General features: G+C 42.6%; 2 protein-coding genes across 2 annotated transcripts in view; one reads left to right on the top strand and one right to left on the bottom strand.

Annotated features, from left to right (window-relative positions):
- Positions 1-15337, top strand: part of EZR (ezrin) — a 38067-nt gene extending 22730 nt beyond the window's left edge. The window contains exons 3-13 of the mRNA XM_082481714.1: positions 202-297; positions 1119-1393; positions 2230-2313; positions 2957-3103; positions 6175-6271; positions 10497-10660; positions 11612-11742; positions 12455-12615; positions 12921-13013; positions 13944-14195; positions 14538-15337. Of these exons, the coding sequence (XP_082337840.1) occupies positions 202-297; positions 1119-1393; positions 2230-2313; positions 2957-3103; positions 6175-6271; positions 10497-10660; positions 11612-11742; positions 12455-12615; positions 12921-13013; positions 13944-14195; positions 14538-14702 (1665 nt within the window). The 3' untranslated portion in view covers positions 14703-15337. The remainder of the gene's footprint in view (positions 1-201; positions 298-1118; positions 1394-2229; positions 2314-2956; positions 3104-6174; positions 6272-10496; positions 10661-11611; positions 11743-12454; positions 12616-12920; positions 13014-13943; positions 14196-14537) is intronic.
- Positions 15338-17063: 1726 nt separating this feature from the next.
- Positions 17064-17727, bottom strand: part of SYTL3 (synaptotagmin like 3) — a gene marked incomplete at both ends in the record, with an annotated part of 29844 nt that continues 29180 nt past the window's right edge. Inside the window, 1 exon segment of the mRNA XM_082481624.1 lies at positions 17064-17194. Coding sequence (XP_082337750.1) covers positions 17064-17194 — 131 coding nt within the window.

Raw genomic sequence — 17727 nt, 5'->3', positions numbered from 1 at the left:
TTTAGCCTATGCCATTGCTGTTATCTACTACAGCAGCTGTATATCTCTGTCTACAAGATGAAATTAAGAGATGCCAGATGAGTAGGTTTAGGCTGTTGCCTGCACCCACAGGTGATGCTGTGGTGTGGACTTGAGAGGAGACCTGGACCTCCAGTGAACTGTTACCTATAATAACTTTTTTTTTTAACCTTTCTGTTGCAGGTGGTTAAAACCATAGGTTTGCGAGAAGTGTGGTACTTTGGTCTTCAGTATATGGATAACAAAGGATTCCAGACTTGGCTGAAGCTTGATAAAAAGGTAACAGACTTTGGGTTAATTGCTGAACAAAGGTTAAAGCTTGCATGATTCTTGATGTGGTGTTGGCTGCAACTTTATAAACCTCGTACCTGTTGTTATTGTTCCTTAATTCTCATAACTCCAGGATTATTTTTAGAGAAAACTTGAGACCTCCATGAGAACTATTTGGGTGAGGTGTGGCATGGTGGAAGTTTGCCCTTTCTCTCTGTGTGAATTGTAGAAAGCTTTATAGCATTTGTCAGATGTACAGCAGCAGCTCGATATTGTACTTTGTTGGGTGGAAGCAGCTATTCTTGCTGTGATGGGAGGAACATCTTGGCTAGTGATGGTTTTAATCTCTGCTTGTGCAGGATCAGTTGTTGCACTGATCAGAAAGATAGGTCACTTCAAGGATGGGCAGTTGTAACAGAGCGCTGATGCCTCTGATGTGCTCTTGTTTGTGGACTTGCAATTCTTATGCAGGTATGAACTGTTTTTCTTGATGGGACAGTCAGGGACATACCTGTTTAATGTCAGGGGGCTGTTCTCTGTCAAACACATACAATACTGGATGGAGGTTTGCCATCTGATACAGCACGGTAAATCATTCTCCCCTGACCAAGGTTTGCTGTGCAAACAGAATTTTACTGGCTTAGTTGGAAAACATAATGTCTCCCCTGTGTTCTCATACCAGTAAGCAGCCAGAATTAAGGAATTACAGTAATGAGTTGTCAGTCACTCACCCCTTAAGGCAAATGCCCCAAATCCTTTTTTTCTGTGTAAAGGCAACTTACTCTATTGTTTGCAGCCCTGCTCAGTTGTGTTGTCACCTCTGTCCTCAGGTTTCTGCTCAAGAAATCAGAAAGGAGAATCCCCTCCAGTTCAGATTTCGTGCCAAGTTCTTCCCAGAGGATGTGGCTGAAGAGCTGATCCAGGACATCACACAGAAGCTCTTCTTCCTGCAGGTGAAGGAAGGGATCCTCAGCGATGAGATCTACTGTCCTCCTGAAACAGCAGTACTTCTTGGCTCCTATGCTGTGCAGGCCAAATTTGGAGATTACAACAAAGACGTGCACAAGCCTGGATACCTCAATTCAGAACGTCTGATTCCCCAAAGGTGAAGGAGTTGGTTGATGCAGTCTCCCATTTTCTTAGGTGTTTTTTTAAGGTCAAGAATGTGGGTTCTAGTTAAATACAAAGAGTTTCACTGAAAGCATTATCTTTATTTTTAGCTGAACTGTATGCATTTGTGGTTTTTTTCCTTCTTTTATTTCTATCTGTCGTATTAGACAGATGTTTTTGTGCTCTTTCCTTGGGTTGGTTAGGAATATGAAATATAGTTTTGAATTCAGCTTTTCTTTCCTAAACATTGCTGCCATGTTGGTAACTGGCAGTATGACTGTCTCCTCTTTAAGAAGAAAAGAGCAGCATTCAGTCAAGAATGTGTCATCCCTGGAGAAGGTTGGGTTGTATGTCCTTAATCCTAATGTACAGTCCTAAAAATCTTGTATCTGGACAGCATATCTTGAGGCTACTTAGTCCGTCCCCACACAGGATAAGTGTATGTTATCTGGAAAATGGCTTCTGGAAAATGGCTTCAGTTTACACCTCCTGATGACACTCTGCAGCAGTGTCTAATTCCAGGAATTGCACCTTTTGCTTTGCTTTAACCCTGTGGTGTCTACAGCGTGTATGAGATTCTTTTCCAGTGTTCTGCTTATGCCTCTTATGTCTCTGGTCAGTGACCAGAAAGGCTTTGCAGAGAGCTTTTGTTCATTCTGAATTGCTCTGCTTCACACAGTACATCTTTGGGCTGAGTAGGATCTTCCTCTTGGTTTCAGTAAGGCTTTATGTGTGGAACTACTTTTTTAGTAAGACTATACCAAAGATCAGCATCAATGGATACTGCAAAACATGAAGTCTAATCTTGCTAATATCTCTTTCCTTTTGTAGGGTGATGGACCAGCATAAACTCTCCAGAGAGCAGTGGGAAGAACGGATCCAGGTGTGGCATGCTGAACACAGTGGCATGCTCAAGTAAGTGTTTTGTATTGGTCCTTAGGCTGGTCACTTTGTTGCTGATTGATTACCTTAAGTTACAGTTCTACAACATGCTTTTGAAATAGACTACGAGAGTCACCTGTGTGGGGGAAATCTTCATGTGTATTTTCTAGTACAACATCAAATCACATGGTAAAACTCAGTAGGATATTTGCACTGGTGCTGAGAACAGTGTCTTGGATGACTTCTTGAATATCCTGGGCCTTGGTACAGTGTATCAGTGATGACTTTGAGGGGGGGAGGGGAGAAGTAAAGGTATATGTCAAACCTTATGTTCATTCAAGCATTTGCATTGGCAGGTGAGGAAAGTTCAGATACTATACCTTTCCTACTAACTGTACCTTGAGACAAGGGTGAATACTGAGAGAGATTAATGTTGCTGGTTTTCTGCCTAGAAATACTAGGGCTTGGTAAATGCGAGTACTCTGTGTGTTTGTGTTCATAGGTGTAGTATCATAACTTCTAAAGTGAGTCCCAAATGGTGAATGTTCAGTTTTAACTTCTGTGTTCAATGTGTGGATTTAGAAAAAGTTACTTGTTTCTTCTGAGGGCTTTCAGCTTTCTGAGATAGTCACATAAATGAGAAACTAACATCTCCTGTATGTCCTGTCTCAACCAGAGAGAATGCCATGCTGGAATATCTGAAGATTGCTCAAGACCTGGAAATGTATGGAATTAACTACTTTGAAATCAAGAATAAGAAAGGAACTGACCTTTGGCTGGGGGTTGATGCCTTGGGGCTCAACATCTATGAGAAGGATGATAAGTAAGGCTTTTGTTTTCACTTCTGATCTCCTAGAGCAAGGGCTGGTGTGGGAGCCAAGGGACACTTCTCGTTTACAGGATCAGGGCAAAGTTTAGAACTTGCTTGTGTTCCAATTTTGGATCAGTATGTGAAGCTGTGCTAGGAAATGAGCTTTCACATCATTTATGCTTTCATGACTTTCCTGACCGTTGTAGCCCGACCTGCTAATGCTACCTACTATATAAAAAGAGATGTCAGTTGTACAATGCCATCTGGTAAATCGTGCACAGTTGTAGAGCTGAATCCTGAACTAAGAAGTTTACCAACCTTTTCCTTGAATCAGGTTGCCAGGTGTTGCCAACAGTGGATACAATACAGGAACCTAGATAGGCTAACATATCTGCAAGTGCTGGAAGTCTAAGGCCATTCCCATAGTGAAGTTAATGATATGTGTGTTTACAACTGCTGGGTTTTGAAAAAGACAGATTATGGGATGGACACAACCAAAGCTAGATAACACCCAGAACCCAGGGAGGAGTGAACCTATATAGTTACCTTGAATGAGGAATGAAATCAGGTCTTGCTGAGGTATGCATAGTTTTAATCAGCCCTTCTGGTAAAGGCAGAGCCATTATTAATTGGATAGTAGGTGGGAAATGATAGACTACATCTGTAAATAAACATAAAAGGAAGGTGAGAACAGCCTGCTAGTCTCTTCTAATACTCCACAACTGAAGGATTGAAGGGGAGTTAAAACAGATTTATTTTTTTCAGATGAAGGTTGCTATCTAGACTGCTTCCCCCCTCCCCCCATCCACTTTCCAAGCCTTAGTTTCATGTCATCTATCACAGACTATCACTGTTACACAGAAGGGATTTCACCTGTTCTACATCTTTGCCTCCAAAATGCTTTGAATGCAACAGAAATATTAATTGGAACTCTCTGGAGCTTCTGTTAAGATGGCAAAGAGAAATGCAGTCTTTTCTGGAATGCTAGTATGTGCTGTCACCCAGAAAACAAGGAGTGTCACTTGAAAGAAAAGTAGTTTCGCTCATGTAATACTTCACTCTTGAATGACTAGTCTTGCTATGTAACCATGGTCACACAAACAGGTTTTTCGAGCTGCAGATGCAGACAGAATATAGCCACTGACTGTAAAGAGCTATCAACAGCGTTTGCAAAACAAATACAGTGCTGGAATAAACTGCTTGTTTCTGCTGTAATTCCTGCTCCTATGTAATTAAGTCTTTTGAGCAGATATGGAGACTAGAAAAGTAGCAATATGTACCTTGACTCTGGTTTGTACGTGCAAAATTTGGGGACCTGGGCAAAGGTGAAAAAGCAAAGGTTTCATTGTTGAAGTTCAACCTGAGGAAAATGAGACCATGCTATAGGTGTGCAAGCCTCTATACTGCAGTGTATGTCAATGTCCCACTTCTAGGTATTTTCCAGGTTTGTGTTTTTTTTTCCTGCTTCAAAGAGCAGAATCTGCAGTAGAACTTCATTAATAAGTGAATTATTTTAGTTGTCTGTCATACTGTATTATCTAGGGTTGAAACACAGTTCTTATTGTTACACACACATTGTTCTATAATCTTGCAGTTGAGTTAAAGGTTAGAGAATGCTAAGTTATGAAGAGGATGTATTTTATTCTTGATGCCTGATTTTAAATGAAGCAAGTTTAGGGGTTTTTTTATGCTTGGGCCCAGCAAAATCATGCTGTGCAGTAGGTTTCCATCTCTGTGCCAATGAGTCAAATTCCTCCAAAATTTCCAGGTTGTTTCCTTAACTGATGAGCTCCATAGAAAGGATTCTTACAAAGTTCGAGTGGTTCACTGTGATGATAGACTATTCTCTAAGTGCTGAACATGAAATACTTGTGTCTTCAAACCATTTGCTAGAAATAATTGTCAACACTTCAGTGTGTGTCAAAGACACGTATATTGGAAGGGTTAGGTAATAACAAGAAGATTGCTTGTTGGTATTATCATTTATGTAAGACACAATTCTTAATCATTAACTGCTGTCTGTAGAGAATATACCCTTCCTTGATAAGAGAAGAATAAAAGAATAATAATGTGATGTTAAACATAAACATTGAAATATTTGGTTGGGGGGAATGAAAGGAATTAGTTACAGTCAAATGTGCAAGTCCTTGTAATATTAGAACTTGCTGCAGAGCTGGGCAGGGATGTAAGGGTGAAGTACTGGAATGGCTTGGAAACATATGATTTCAGGAATAACTTGATGTTTTTCATATGCAAGAGTCTGGAGAAATTAAAGCAGAGGAAAATCTCAAATGATTAGTGAAGCTTAAAGATGTAATTTTAAACAAACAGACCTGAACTTTTAGGCAGTGAGGAAGAGCTTGGAATTTGAGTCTTGCCCTTTGCTTCATCAACATACTTTCCAATAGGAGAGAGTCACGTAGTGCAGCTCGTTGCACAGCCAACATGTAAAGTTCTGCTTGATGACTTGTGGGATGGGCTGAAAGAGCAGTTTGCATTGAAGGAAAGAACAGGGCTCTTTGTTACTAGCCTTGCCTGTAATCTAGGGGAGAAAACAGACGACAAGAAATCTGCTTCTACCAATTGTTTGTGCCTGCCCAGCACTTCAGAAGTGAAGGCAGCGTGGAGGTAACTGGGCTAGCTGTAACACAGCAGGGTGGACTTCTCTGTGGGTGCTAGAACATGTGGGAAGCAGCTGAGTTATTTTGGCTTGTGCCTCCCATGATGTAAGAGAAGCCTCCAGGAAGCACAGCACATATACCTAAGTCTGCACACTGTGGATTTTAGGCCTTCATTTCAAAGAAATGAACTTAAAGCAGGTGTGTGGCTTCAGTAGAGACCATCCCTATTGCATAGCTAAAGGTCAGTAGGGTGGCTGACCAAAATGAGAAGAGACTCTGTAAGGGAGGTGACTGGGCTTCTTTTCCTACTCCCTGTGGGTTTTTGGTTCAACTGCTGTCTTTCTGTTGGGGGAGTTGTGCGAAGTGTTGCATCCCACTGAGTCTGTGTGTTAGAAACAATGTGCGGAAAAAAAACCCAAAGTTTATTGCAGCCTCTCTTAAAAATAATTCTCTTCTGTCCAGACTGACTCCAAAGATTGGGTTCCCCTGGAGCGAAATCAGAAATATCTCTTTCAATGACAAGAAGTTTGTTATAAAGCCTATTGACAAGAAGGCACCAGTAAGTATATCTAGAATGGATTCCTGGATACTGCATATGAACAACTAATACTGTTTCATCACAAAATAAAGTAGTCTTTGGGGAGGAGAAAGCTGCAAATATTCTAGGTGCAAGATGAGCCTTAGTATTTAGACTCTATTTAGAGCTGTCTGGTTTTCTGTGCAGCATAAATAAAGAGCCTATGGTGGTATCTAACATGGAGAAAACCAAGGATTTTACAACTGCAGAGTCCTTTTTATTCTAGCAAACTAGGTAGCCTTATGGTTAAATCTGAGAGTCTTCACCAGTTCTGTGAGTCTTCTGTGTAGCCAGATTATACTGAGACTAGTCCTCTCCCCATTTCTTTCAATGTATGGAAGCTGGTGGTTAATTTTTTGTTGTTGTTCATTTAAAAAAAAAAAAAAAAAACCCACACAAAAATCATTCAAATGCTACTGCAAAACCACATGGGTACATATGGTTTCTTGTCTTAATGTTCACTGGTCACTTCCACGCTACTGAAAAAGTAAAAATCAGTTAAGGACCATGGTGTTCATTGACCCTCTTGAATACTAGGGTAAATGGCAGGAGTATGATTTCTGTGGAGAACTGAAAGGTAGCTACCCATGAATGTTGCTTTTCAATACTTAGAAACATGTTTTCAGAGTTATTTTAGTGAAGAATTAACTTACTTTGACCTGTTGAGAACATAAAGTGGAATAACTGGTATAGGTGGATCTCATTCTGTCAGTCTTGTGAAACTGTTGGAATAGTTGAGAAAGGCCTCTTCTCTTCCCCCACCCCAGTACTTGGCCTTGGTGGGTAAGTACAGCCCGGTGAAATAATAAGCAGTTTGGCTTTGGCAAAGGGTGATGGCTTATAAATCTCTTTAACAGAAAAAGATCCTTCCAATAATTTAAAGGATACTAGTACAGTGTGCTGCTCCTCCAGATAACAAGCTGAGATGGGGGGGAGAGGAGCTTCTCTCAGTGATGCTGTTAGTGAAAGCCAACAAAACTCCACAGAGATAGAAGCTGGTCTGTCAGGCATGCTTCTCTCAATAAAAGAGTCTCTTGGATGTGTCGTACACATTACAAAATATTAATTTCCTGTTTATGGATCACAGCTTGCTGTCCACTCCCCGACAGTAAATCTGACTGAGATTGAAATAAGAGACTTGCAAGAGGCTGATACAGAAAGGTGTTAACATTGAAAACCTCAATTATGTTTCCTCCCTCTGTGCCAATTGTGCTTTTCCCTCTGGGTGGTGTTATGTTTGAAGCTATGCCTGAAAGAACTTATCTGGACACTAATTCTGAGCATTCTGGAAGTTGTCTGGGTCTTTTCATATGCTTGTATCTCCTTTTAAAACAGCAAGTGTTATAGCTACAGTGAAATACCCAGTCCACCCAAGATGTGGGTTGGAAGCTTCCCTTTAATTTGGAGGATTCTAGATGACAGTGTTTAGCGACAGCGTTTAGGACACTAACGCAATGGGTAGAGTCCTGTGGCACCTTGCCCAGAATAAGCTTTTTAATTTTTCATAGAACCATAGAATGGTTTAGGTTGGAAGGGACCTCAAAGATCACAGAGTTCCAACCCCCCTGCCATGGGAAGGGACGCCTCCCACTAGACCAGGTTGCTCAAAGCCCCATCCAGCCTGGCCTTGAACACCTCCAGGGATGGGGCCTCCACAGCTTCCCTGGGCAGCCTGTTCCAGTGGCTTACCACCATCACAGTAAAGAATTTCTTCCTAATATCTAACCTAAATTTACCCTCTTCTAGTTCAAAAACATCACTCCTCATCCTATTGCTATACTCTCTGATGAAGTGTCCCTCCCCATCTTTCCTGTAGGCCCCCTTTAGGTACTGGAAGGCTGCTATAAGGTCTCTGGAGAGCCTTCTCTTCTCCAGGATGAACAACCCCAACTCTCTCTCTGTCTTCACAGGAGAGCTGCTCCAGCCCTCTGATCATCTTTGTGGCCCTCCTCTGGACTCTCCTCAACAGGTTCATGTCCTTCTTATGTTGGGGGCCCCAGAGCTGGATGCAGTACTCCAGGTGGGGTCTCACGAGAGCAGAGTAGAGGGGCAGAATCGCCTCCCTTGACCTGCTGGGGATGCAGACCCGGGTATGGTTGGCTTTCTGGGCTGTGAGCGCACATTGCCAGGTTATGTTCAGCTTCTCATCAACCAACACCCCCAAGTCCTTCTCCTCAGGGCTGCTCTCAATTAATTCTCTGCCCAGCTTGTATTTGTGCATAGGGTTGCCCTGGCCCACATGCAGGACCTTGCACTTGGCCTTGTTGAATTTCATGAGGTTCACACAGGCCCACCTCTCCAGCCTGGCCAGGTCCCTCTGGAAGGTATCTCTTCCCTCTAGCGTGTCAACCGCACCACAAAGCTTGGTCTTGTCAGCAAACTTGCTGATGGTGCACTCCATCCCACTGTCCATGTCAGCAACAAAGATGTTAAACAGTGCCAGTCCCAATACCGACCCTTAAGGAACACCACTTGTCACTGCTTACCTCTTGGACATTGAGCTGTTGACCACAACTCTTTGAGCACGACCATCGCCAGTTCCTTATCCACTGAGTGGTCCATCTGTCAAATCCGTGTTTCTCCAATTTAGAGACTAAGGATACTTTGTAGGACAGTGTAAAATGCTTTGCACGAGTCCAGGTAGATGTCAGTTGCTCTTCCCTTTTCCACCAACACTGTAACTCCGTCATAGAAGGCCACCAAATTTGTCAGACGTGACTTGCCCTTAGTGAAGCCATGCTGGCTGTCACTGGTCACCTCCTTATTTTCTCTGTGCCTTAGCAGAGTTTCCAGGAGGATCTGCTCCATGATCTTGCCAGGCACAGAGGTGAGACTGACTGGCCTGTAGTTCCCCAGGTCTTCCTTATTTCCCTTTTTAAAAACGGGGGTTATGTTTCCCCTTTTTCAGTTGGTGGCAACTTCACCAGACTGCTACAACTTCTCAAATATGATGGCTAGTGGCTTAGCAACTTACATCCACAGGTCCTGAGGGAACTGGCAGATGATCTCATGGGGTCCCATGGACTTGTGCATCTTCAGGTTCCTTAGATGGTCTCAAACATGCTTGTCTCCTACAATGGGCAGTACCTCATTCTCCCAGTCTCTGCCTTTTCCTTCTGCGTCTTGGATAGTGTGGCTAGAGCTCCTGCCGGTGAAGACTGAGGCAAAAAAGTCATTGAGTACCTCAGCCTTCTCAATATCCCAAGTGACCAGGTCTCCCATTTCCTTCCAGAGAGGACCCGTATTTCCCTAGTCTTCCTTTTATCACTAACATAGCTGTAGAAGCTTTTCTAGTTGCCTCTGACATCCCTGACCAGATTTAACTCTATCTGGGCTTTATCTTTCCAAACCTGTTCCCTGGCTGCTCAGACAATTTCTCTGTATTCCTCCCAGGCTACCTGTTCTTGCTTCCAACCTCTGTAGGCTTCCTTTTTGTGTTTGAGCTTGTCCAGGAGCTCCTTGTTCATCCACACAGGCCTCCTGGGGATTTTGCCTGACTTCCTCTTTCTCGGGATACATCACTCCTGAGCTTGGAGGAGATGATCCTTGGATATTAACCAGCTTTCTTGGGCCCCTCTTCCCTCCAGGGCTTTATCCCATGGTACTCTACCAAGCAGACCTCCGAAGAGGCCAAAATCTACTCTCCTGAAGTCCAGGGTAGTGAGTTTGCAGTGTGTCCTCCTTGCTGCCCTGAGGATCTTGAACTCTACCATTTCATGGTCACTGCAGCCAAGGCTGCCCTTAAGCTTCACATTCCCCACCAGCCCCTCCTTGTTGGTAAGAACAAGGTCCAGCATAGCACCTCTCCTCATTGACTCCTCTATCACTTGGAGAAGGAAGTTATCATTGATGCATTCCAGGAGCCACCTGGATTGCTTATGCTCTGCTGTGTTGTCCCTCCAACAGATATTGGGGTGGTTGAAGTCCCCCATGAGGACCAGGGCTTGTGAATGTGAGGCTGCTCCTATCTGTCTATAGAGCCTTTCTAGAAGAGTAATTTGTCAATTCTATGTAGATTTGAAATTGAGAATATATGTAATAATTGTTTTCACTTCAAATTATGTTGGCAGTCCCTGCTGCTTTATTTAAATGGCCTGTGTATGTGTCTCAAATACAGTGAAATTAGTGGCAAGATGATGAGTCTGCAGCGAGCTGGGAGAAGAGAAGACACACTTGGAAAACTGACTGTGTGGTGGCTCTCTTTTAGGACTTTGTGTTTTACGCCCCTCGTCTGAGAATTAACAAGAGGATCCTGCAGCTCTGTATGGGCAACCATGAACTGTATATGCGGCGCAGGAAGCCTGACACCATTGAGGTGCAACAGATGAAAGCCCAGGCCCGGGAGGAGAAGCACCAGAAACAACTGGAAAGGTAAGCTTGAATATGGAGAGTGGGGATGGGGTGGCAGAGAGAAACAACAGCAGACTGCCAGGGTTCAGCAGGCGGCTGTACCAGCAGGGCAGCAGCCGGTAACATGGGTTTTGCTTAGAAAGGCCGTGAGCCACGCTGTGTGGCTCTAGAGCTCTGGCTTATGGGGTGGACTCGGGATATTCTGCAGCGGGACTGTAAGCGTTACTCTTCTGGCTTGGAACTGTGGCCATGTAGTCTCCTGTCCTGTTTGGAGTCTTGAGAGTTGCAACAAAATGCACAAGTAAAAGCACAGTGGGCTTTTGTGTGGTGGCACTCACCTGGAGAGGGTTCTCCTTACTCTTGAGTGTTAGGACCTGATGTATGTGTTGGACCATGGGTTGGTTGGGAGTAAGGGACAAACTTTCGCAGGGAGCACACGCATACACTGTGAGGAGAGGAGAGGGGACTGGGAGACCTCTTACAGGCAAGGAAAAAGGATTAGCAATTCCATGGGGCTTCTACCACTGGCTGCAGGTTGCTTGTGATTTGAGAAATCATGTTGCTGCGTTTCTCCTGTCTTTGTGGCTTGTTTGTCTTCGTTCCCTCAGTGCTCTTGTTTTTATGCTTTGACTTGCCTTGTGCCAGAAGTAACAACATTAAATCTCCTGCTGTGCAGAACAGAGTCCTGGTTTTCTCTCGGTCTTTCTGGTAGCTATTTGGTGTGCTAAATTTCTGGACCGGGCAATAAAAAATACAAATATTTTTATGAAATGGGGTATCCAAAACTGAGCAAAAATTCCAAAGTGATGAAGGAACAGGCTTATATGTATTTCTGTCTTCTGGCTCTTGTTTTGTGGCAGTCACATGGTCTTTTCCCCTTGAGCTGCCTGGAGAGATGGCCAGCCAACTTTCTTGCCTGGCTGTAGCTTAGGTCTGAAAGCGAGCTTCAAGCATGAAATCTGTTTCTAACAGGCAACAACTAGAAAATGAAAAGAAGAAGAGGGAGATAATTGAGAGAGAGAAAGAACAAATGTTGAGGGAGAAGGAGGAGCTGCTGGTGAGGCTACAAGAGTATGAGGTGAAGACTCAGAAAGCAGAGAAAGGTAAAGTACTTGTGCGGGCTGACCAGACCATGTGTATTGTGCTCCATAGAGGGTTTATACGGCTTGCTGCCTACACCTAGCCTAAATCTGATGACACCGCGATCTCTTGGCAAGGTTTGTTAATATCTGCCTATATGGATAGATACACATATGTGCATGTACTGCTGAGATCATCCAAAGCATGAAAGTAGCATAAAATCTGCTGATTGTATTTGGGAACTGAAGGTCGCACAAACTCCGTTTTCCCCTGTTGCCAAGAGGGTTTGAGTAGTATGGCCTCTTCCAGCAGTGAGTAACAGAGTTCAGCTCTCAAGTACTTTTTACTTGACTCCTAACAGAAAAAGTACTTTGGGAGCAAGTCTTTGCAGGGAAATGGGAGCTGCTGTTTCAGTGCACAGATGAGCCGATTGGAGACAGCAGCATCTGGTCCTTGCAGTAAACTGTCAATTAAGGGCAGCAGAATCATGTCAGTGTTACGGACTTCAGTGCAAATATCTTGCAGAAGATGTAATTATAATGTGCAGCTGACTACTTCTGAATTCAGTTACTTGATGTATTATGCAAAAAACTACTTTGAGGTGCACAGTGAAGGGGTATTGCAGGCTGGACTCAAGTGCTTGTCATGACTTCTGCAGCTACCTAAGAGACTGTCTGTAGTCCCTTCGCTTTGACCAGGCTTGTGGATTAACTGCATTGATCTGTCTTTTTCCAGAGCTCTCGGATCAGATCCAAAGAGCCATTCAGCTGGAGGAGGAAAGGAGACGAGCCCAGGAGGAAGCAGAACGCTTGGAAGCAGATCGTTTGGCTGCTCTGCAGGCCAAGGAGGAGCTGGAGAGACAAACTATAGACCAGATGAAGAGCCAGGAACAGCTGGTAAGACCCAGTCATTTTGAGGATAAGATATAGAGGCATGTTACTGTGCCCTTTGAGTAAGGCAAAGCCTTTTTCTCCAGGAAAAAACATAGTGCAGTGAAGTACCATGTGATAGTATCATTATGGCACTAGTTTTTATCATGAGCAATCTACTTTTTGCTCTTAATTTCCTATTCAGTCTCTATTACAGTGGAGTGTAATGCTTGGGTCTTTCCTCAGTCAACAGCATTTTGGTTTTGTGTTTGGTTTTTTGTTTGGTTTGTTTTTTTAAGTGTCCTTATAATTCCAGTTTTATTATTCAACAGGCTACAGAGCTTGCTGAGTATACAGCCAAGATTGCACTTCTTGAGGAGGCAAGGAGGCGTAAAGAAAGTGAGGTTGAAGAGTGGCAAATCAGAGTGAGTATCTTTACAAATTTGCTCTGAAGTTCTACAGTTCAGTAGATCACACCACAGTGCTTAGCCTGGTATGACTTCTCTAAACATGCAGAGACAAATATCTGTACACCAGCAGACCAGGGGAGACTTGTGATGAATGTGCAATATGCCTGCAAAACACCTTTCTTCCAACAAGCCTTCAGTCAAAATTCAAGGTGTAAGCCTGTATAAAATCTAAAAATGTGCTCGTTGTGTTGGAGCCATGGAGGGGAGGGGAGGGGACGAATGTGTAAATGATGCATTTAATACATGATGTAATGTCTGAAAACACTACATAAATCAATCAAGAGAAGATGTTGCAAATGCAGTCACACTGCAGGTAGCAGGAGTGTGTGCTGTTGTCAGTGACTTCCTGGTACCTGGGTCAGGAGAGTTGAATAATTTGATGCAATAAACCCAGAAGTAAACCATGCGAGGCTCAGTGCGCAGTGCTCCCAGTGCCCTGTAACAAATGCTGCAGACCATATCAGAGGGCAGAACCACTGAAGCAGCACGGAAGCTGACTGCCTACTGCGTAATTGCATTAAAAATGACAATTTGGGAATCTAAGTTCTTGCGATGTGGAACCCATATTCACAACCTACAGCTCTTCAAATGGAGAACAGGATGAAGATGGCTGTAGTTTCCCACAGAACTATTTTTCCTAGACTGTGTTTTATTGGAAGGTTCTTTGTTTAGATCCCCTGCACATTACACAGTGGATGATGATAGCATCACTAGCGAAAAAAAGGTGTTCTGCATAAGACTAACGGATTTGTCAGATGCAGAGACGTAATTCTTTCTTGCTTTTCATAGTAGATTGACAAAACTGGGAAGATAGGCATTGAAGTGTTCATTAAGCTGGTTTAAAGCAAGAAATGCATGAAAATATTTTTCACTTTTTTCCCAAAGGCCAAGGAAGCCCAGGAGGATCTGGTAAAGACAAAGGAGGAGCTACACCTGGTAATGACTGCTCCGCCGCCACCCCCACCACCTGTCTATGAGCCAGTGAACTACCATGTCCAAGATAACTTGCAAGATGAAGGATCTGAGTACTCTGCCTACAGTGCAGAGTTCTCCAGCGAGGGGATCAGGAATGACCGTAACGAGGAGATACGCATTACTGAAGCAGAGAAGAATGAACGTGTACAGAGACAACTGAAGGTAAGAAAATATTTGGAGGAGGGGGAGTAATTGAAACAATCAGTTCCTGGAAAATAGATCATTTAACCACTTGGTTAAGCACATAAAGCCTGATAGTTTCTCTTTGTTTACAGTTCCTGTAGGGAGTTTGAATTAAAGACAGGGTATACAAAGATTATTCTCATTGCTCAGGCTTTGAGATTACTTACATGATCCATAGCGTTTATGGAAGGCATATGTTGTATCCATATCACTGATCTGTCCAGTCACCTAACAACTGTCAGTTTCTCACCAAAGAACACTACTGTCATGAGCTGAAAGCTTCTCGTGTCTAATCTGTATTTAATATTCTTTATATTCCAGGCACTGACAGATGAGCTGGCCCAGGCTAGAGATGAAAATAAGACAACCCACAATGATATTATCCACTCAAACAACATGCGACAGGGACGTGACAAGTACAAGACACTGCGGCAGATCCGGCAAGGCAACACCAAGCAGAGAATTGATGAGTTTGAGGCGATGTAATGATGCTGTAACAAGAAGGCAGGACTGTGGGAAAGGCAGATCTTGATGCTGTGTTCTTGTTTTGTTTTTTTTTTTTTTGTTGTGTTTTTTCCCTGAGGAGGGGTCACTGCATGACATTTGTTAAATGTTCTCTAAACCCAGAGGTGTTTGAATCTCCCTTTTATTCCATACCTTCTATTAAATTTGGTATAGTTAAAAACTCATAATACCACTGATCTTGGTAACTTGCTCATGCCTTTGCTTAGTGCCAAAAGGCCTTATGTCATATCTCTCTTTAACCAAGAAAAATTTTAATAGGCTGTGCTTCTAGCTGAAGATATGTGTCCTGTGCAGATGCTGGATTAAGCTTGGTCTAAAAATAAGCAACTGTGGGTGAATATTGTGCCATATGTCTTTGTATTATTAGTTAAAAGTCCAACAGTTGAAAAGACAATGGGTTGTAGAACTGGAGATCTGCAAGTACCTGTATGTATGTGTATACACGTGTGCATTTACACCCTGTTTTTTTTTCTCTTGGCCTCGATGCCCACCACCACCACCCCCCACACCCAGAAGAACTGACAACACCTCAGAACTACTTTGTGTAGAAATTGGGCTTTTCTGGTTGCTCTTTACAACTGAAGAAATTCTGCAGTGATGGCATAGGGACACTGATACCTTCCTCACATAACAACTAAGCAAATACTCTGTTGGAATCTAATACACTACTGTGTTTGAATTCCAGCTTCATTCCTGATCAGTTATAGTGTAGTATTTATATATATATATATATACATAAAAACATGCAATGTGTGGATTGCAATACTAGTTTAAAGGGAAATAGTTTTGCTCTGTATATTTTGTTACTTTTCAGATTTAATAAGACTTGCATCTGTAAAAATGCCTGAACAAGACTGTCTGATAGAGTGCAGCTGATTATTTGCTATAAAGCATTATTTGTAAAGATCATTTTTTTACTTAATTAAAACTGTTATATGTACACATAATCCAATATATACAATTTTACTGCACCTATTTTTCTAACAAATTTTCTAATTTTTTTAAATGTTTGATTTAAAGTTTCAGACTCCAAAGATGAAGGGACTGCTTGTTTATATCACAGTTGTATTCTCTCTAGTGGAGAGCATTTCTGTGTGACCATTCCTTCCCCACTAATCTCCCCCTTTCCTTGAAAATCTGTTAGAAAGTGAGATACAGTATGTTGTCAGCTTTTCTCTTCCACTTACAACACCTATGCTGCTTTATACTTGAGTTGAATCTTGTGTGTGGTTTATTTTGTTATTTGCAGCAGCAAACATCTAAATAAAAGATCTGCAAAGTAACAAAGGACTTGTAGTCAAGTGTTTCTTGCATGGGCTGTATTTTGTGTAAGGTGTGCTACTCCTTTTTTAGTTCCTGAGCTTAGCGTATGGATCCCTGTCTTTAACTCTAAAGTCCTTAAAGGCCACGTTGACCTAGAAAGGAAGAAAGGAGGCAACAGCACTGGTTACAGTTGTGTATGTGAAGTTTCTGCCAACTGTAACACTACAGAGCTGAGCCAAAGTGAACCGACACAGTAGTTGAGCCTTAAGCTTGCATTTCCACCAGTTCAGATGAATAAATAACCTTAGCTAAACTCTTGTCGTGTGCTGTATACTGTATGGATCAGACTTGTTAACACTGTCTTACATCAGCAGCTGATAAGAACAAGGAACTTCCTACAACCACACTTATTCTACTAGCTGTTGTCCCACACTGCTACCGAGGGAGAAATTATACATTTACCTTATTTTAAGCACAATGATACAGCACATATTTAGAAGGCGTGTGGCCACAGGCCAGAGGCTTTTTAGGGTCACGTGAAGTAATACTGGTACTGTAGATAATTCTGAAGTACAGAGGTGTTAGCATCACCTGTCTGCTGCAAGCAGTTAAAGGTAAGCTAGTTTTCAATTCTCTCTGAACATGTATAAAACGTCCAGATCAGAGTGAAAGCTTATAACTTCCTTAAGGTAACAGTTATTTTCTCTAAGAAGTATTCATATCTATAATTAAATTAAATAATTACTGTTCTGCTGTGCCCAGAAATGGAAAACTGCACGTTATCTGGCTACTGTTGCCTTGTCAGCATAATGCATTTCAAACTGCATTTGTCACTCCTGAAGAAACAAGACTAACCTTAAACTGCAGCTAGAGAGACAGACAACACCTTAACTTTTGGAGAAATAAAACCTTCAGAATATCACATGCTTTCCAATGCATAACTATTCCCCAAAAGCTGGAGTAGGTGCTGTTGCAGTGTACCTTTCCCCAGACCTGAAAGGTATGTGCCACTTGAATTTGTGTCACACACAGGGAAGGAAAAGTTGCTGCGCAGTAATCTCATGATTTAAAGTTTTCCTTAGTTGAATGCAGTACAAGTGTGAAGTCCATCCATGTGTTTGGGCTGTGGAGCATTTCCTGCCATTGGAGCACTGACTGAGAAACAAGGTCTGTACAGCCAAACAATTCCTCTGCGAGAAAGCAAAAAGAAAGGTCACAGGGTTACTTTTCACTTACCAGATTTTTGGCCCAATTGACTACATAACAACCAACCTGCTTTTCCCAGTTCTACAGCAATTTCAGCTGTTCTGCCTCCCAAGATAGTAGTTGCAATAAACTGTAGTTACACATTTGAAGCATTATTTACATCCTGTTAAACTAGGATCACACTCTCTCAGACTGCAGCAAAGACCAATGTTTCGGTTGTATGACTTAAAAGCAGAGAAGCAACTGTGCATACTACAAAGAGCGGAACGGCACAAAGCCTCCTGCTTCACTTCATCTCCAGTGACTTTAATGCATTACTAGGCTTAGGGCTTGGATAGTTATCTTCGCTCAGCATCAGGTCATCCCTGCTCTAGCAGAAAGGAAAATGCTGTGTAGGACAAGCAAAAGAAGCTCATGAGGAAGCTGGCACAGCACTGACTTATTAGTACTAGTAATAATACTCCTCTAAAGCGCATGTTGATACCATAATGAAGTGACAGCGCCTCAATCTTCAAGC

Source organism: Vanellus vanellus (genome assembly GCF_965231255.1).
Source record: "Vanellus vanellus genome assembly, chromosome: 3".
Taxonomy (NCBI): Eukaryota; Metazoa; Chordata; class Aves; order Charadriiformes; family Charadriidae; genus Vanellus; species Vanellus vanellus.
Note: the sequence above shows the minus strand (reverse complement) of the source record. Positions and strands in the feature narration are given on the sequence as shown.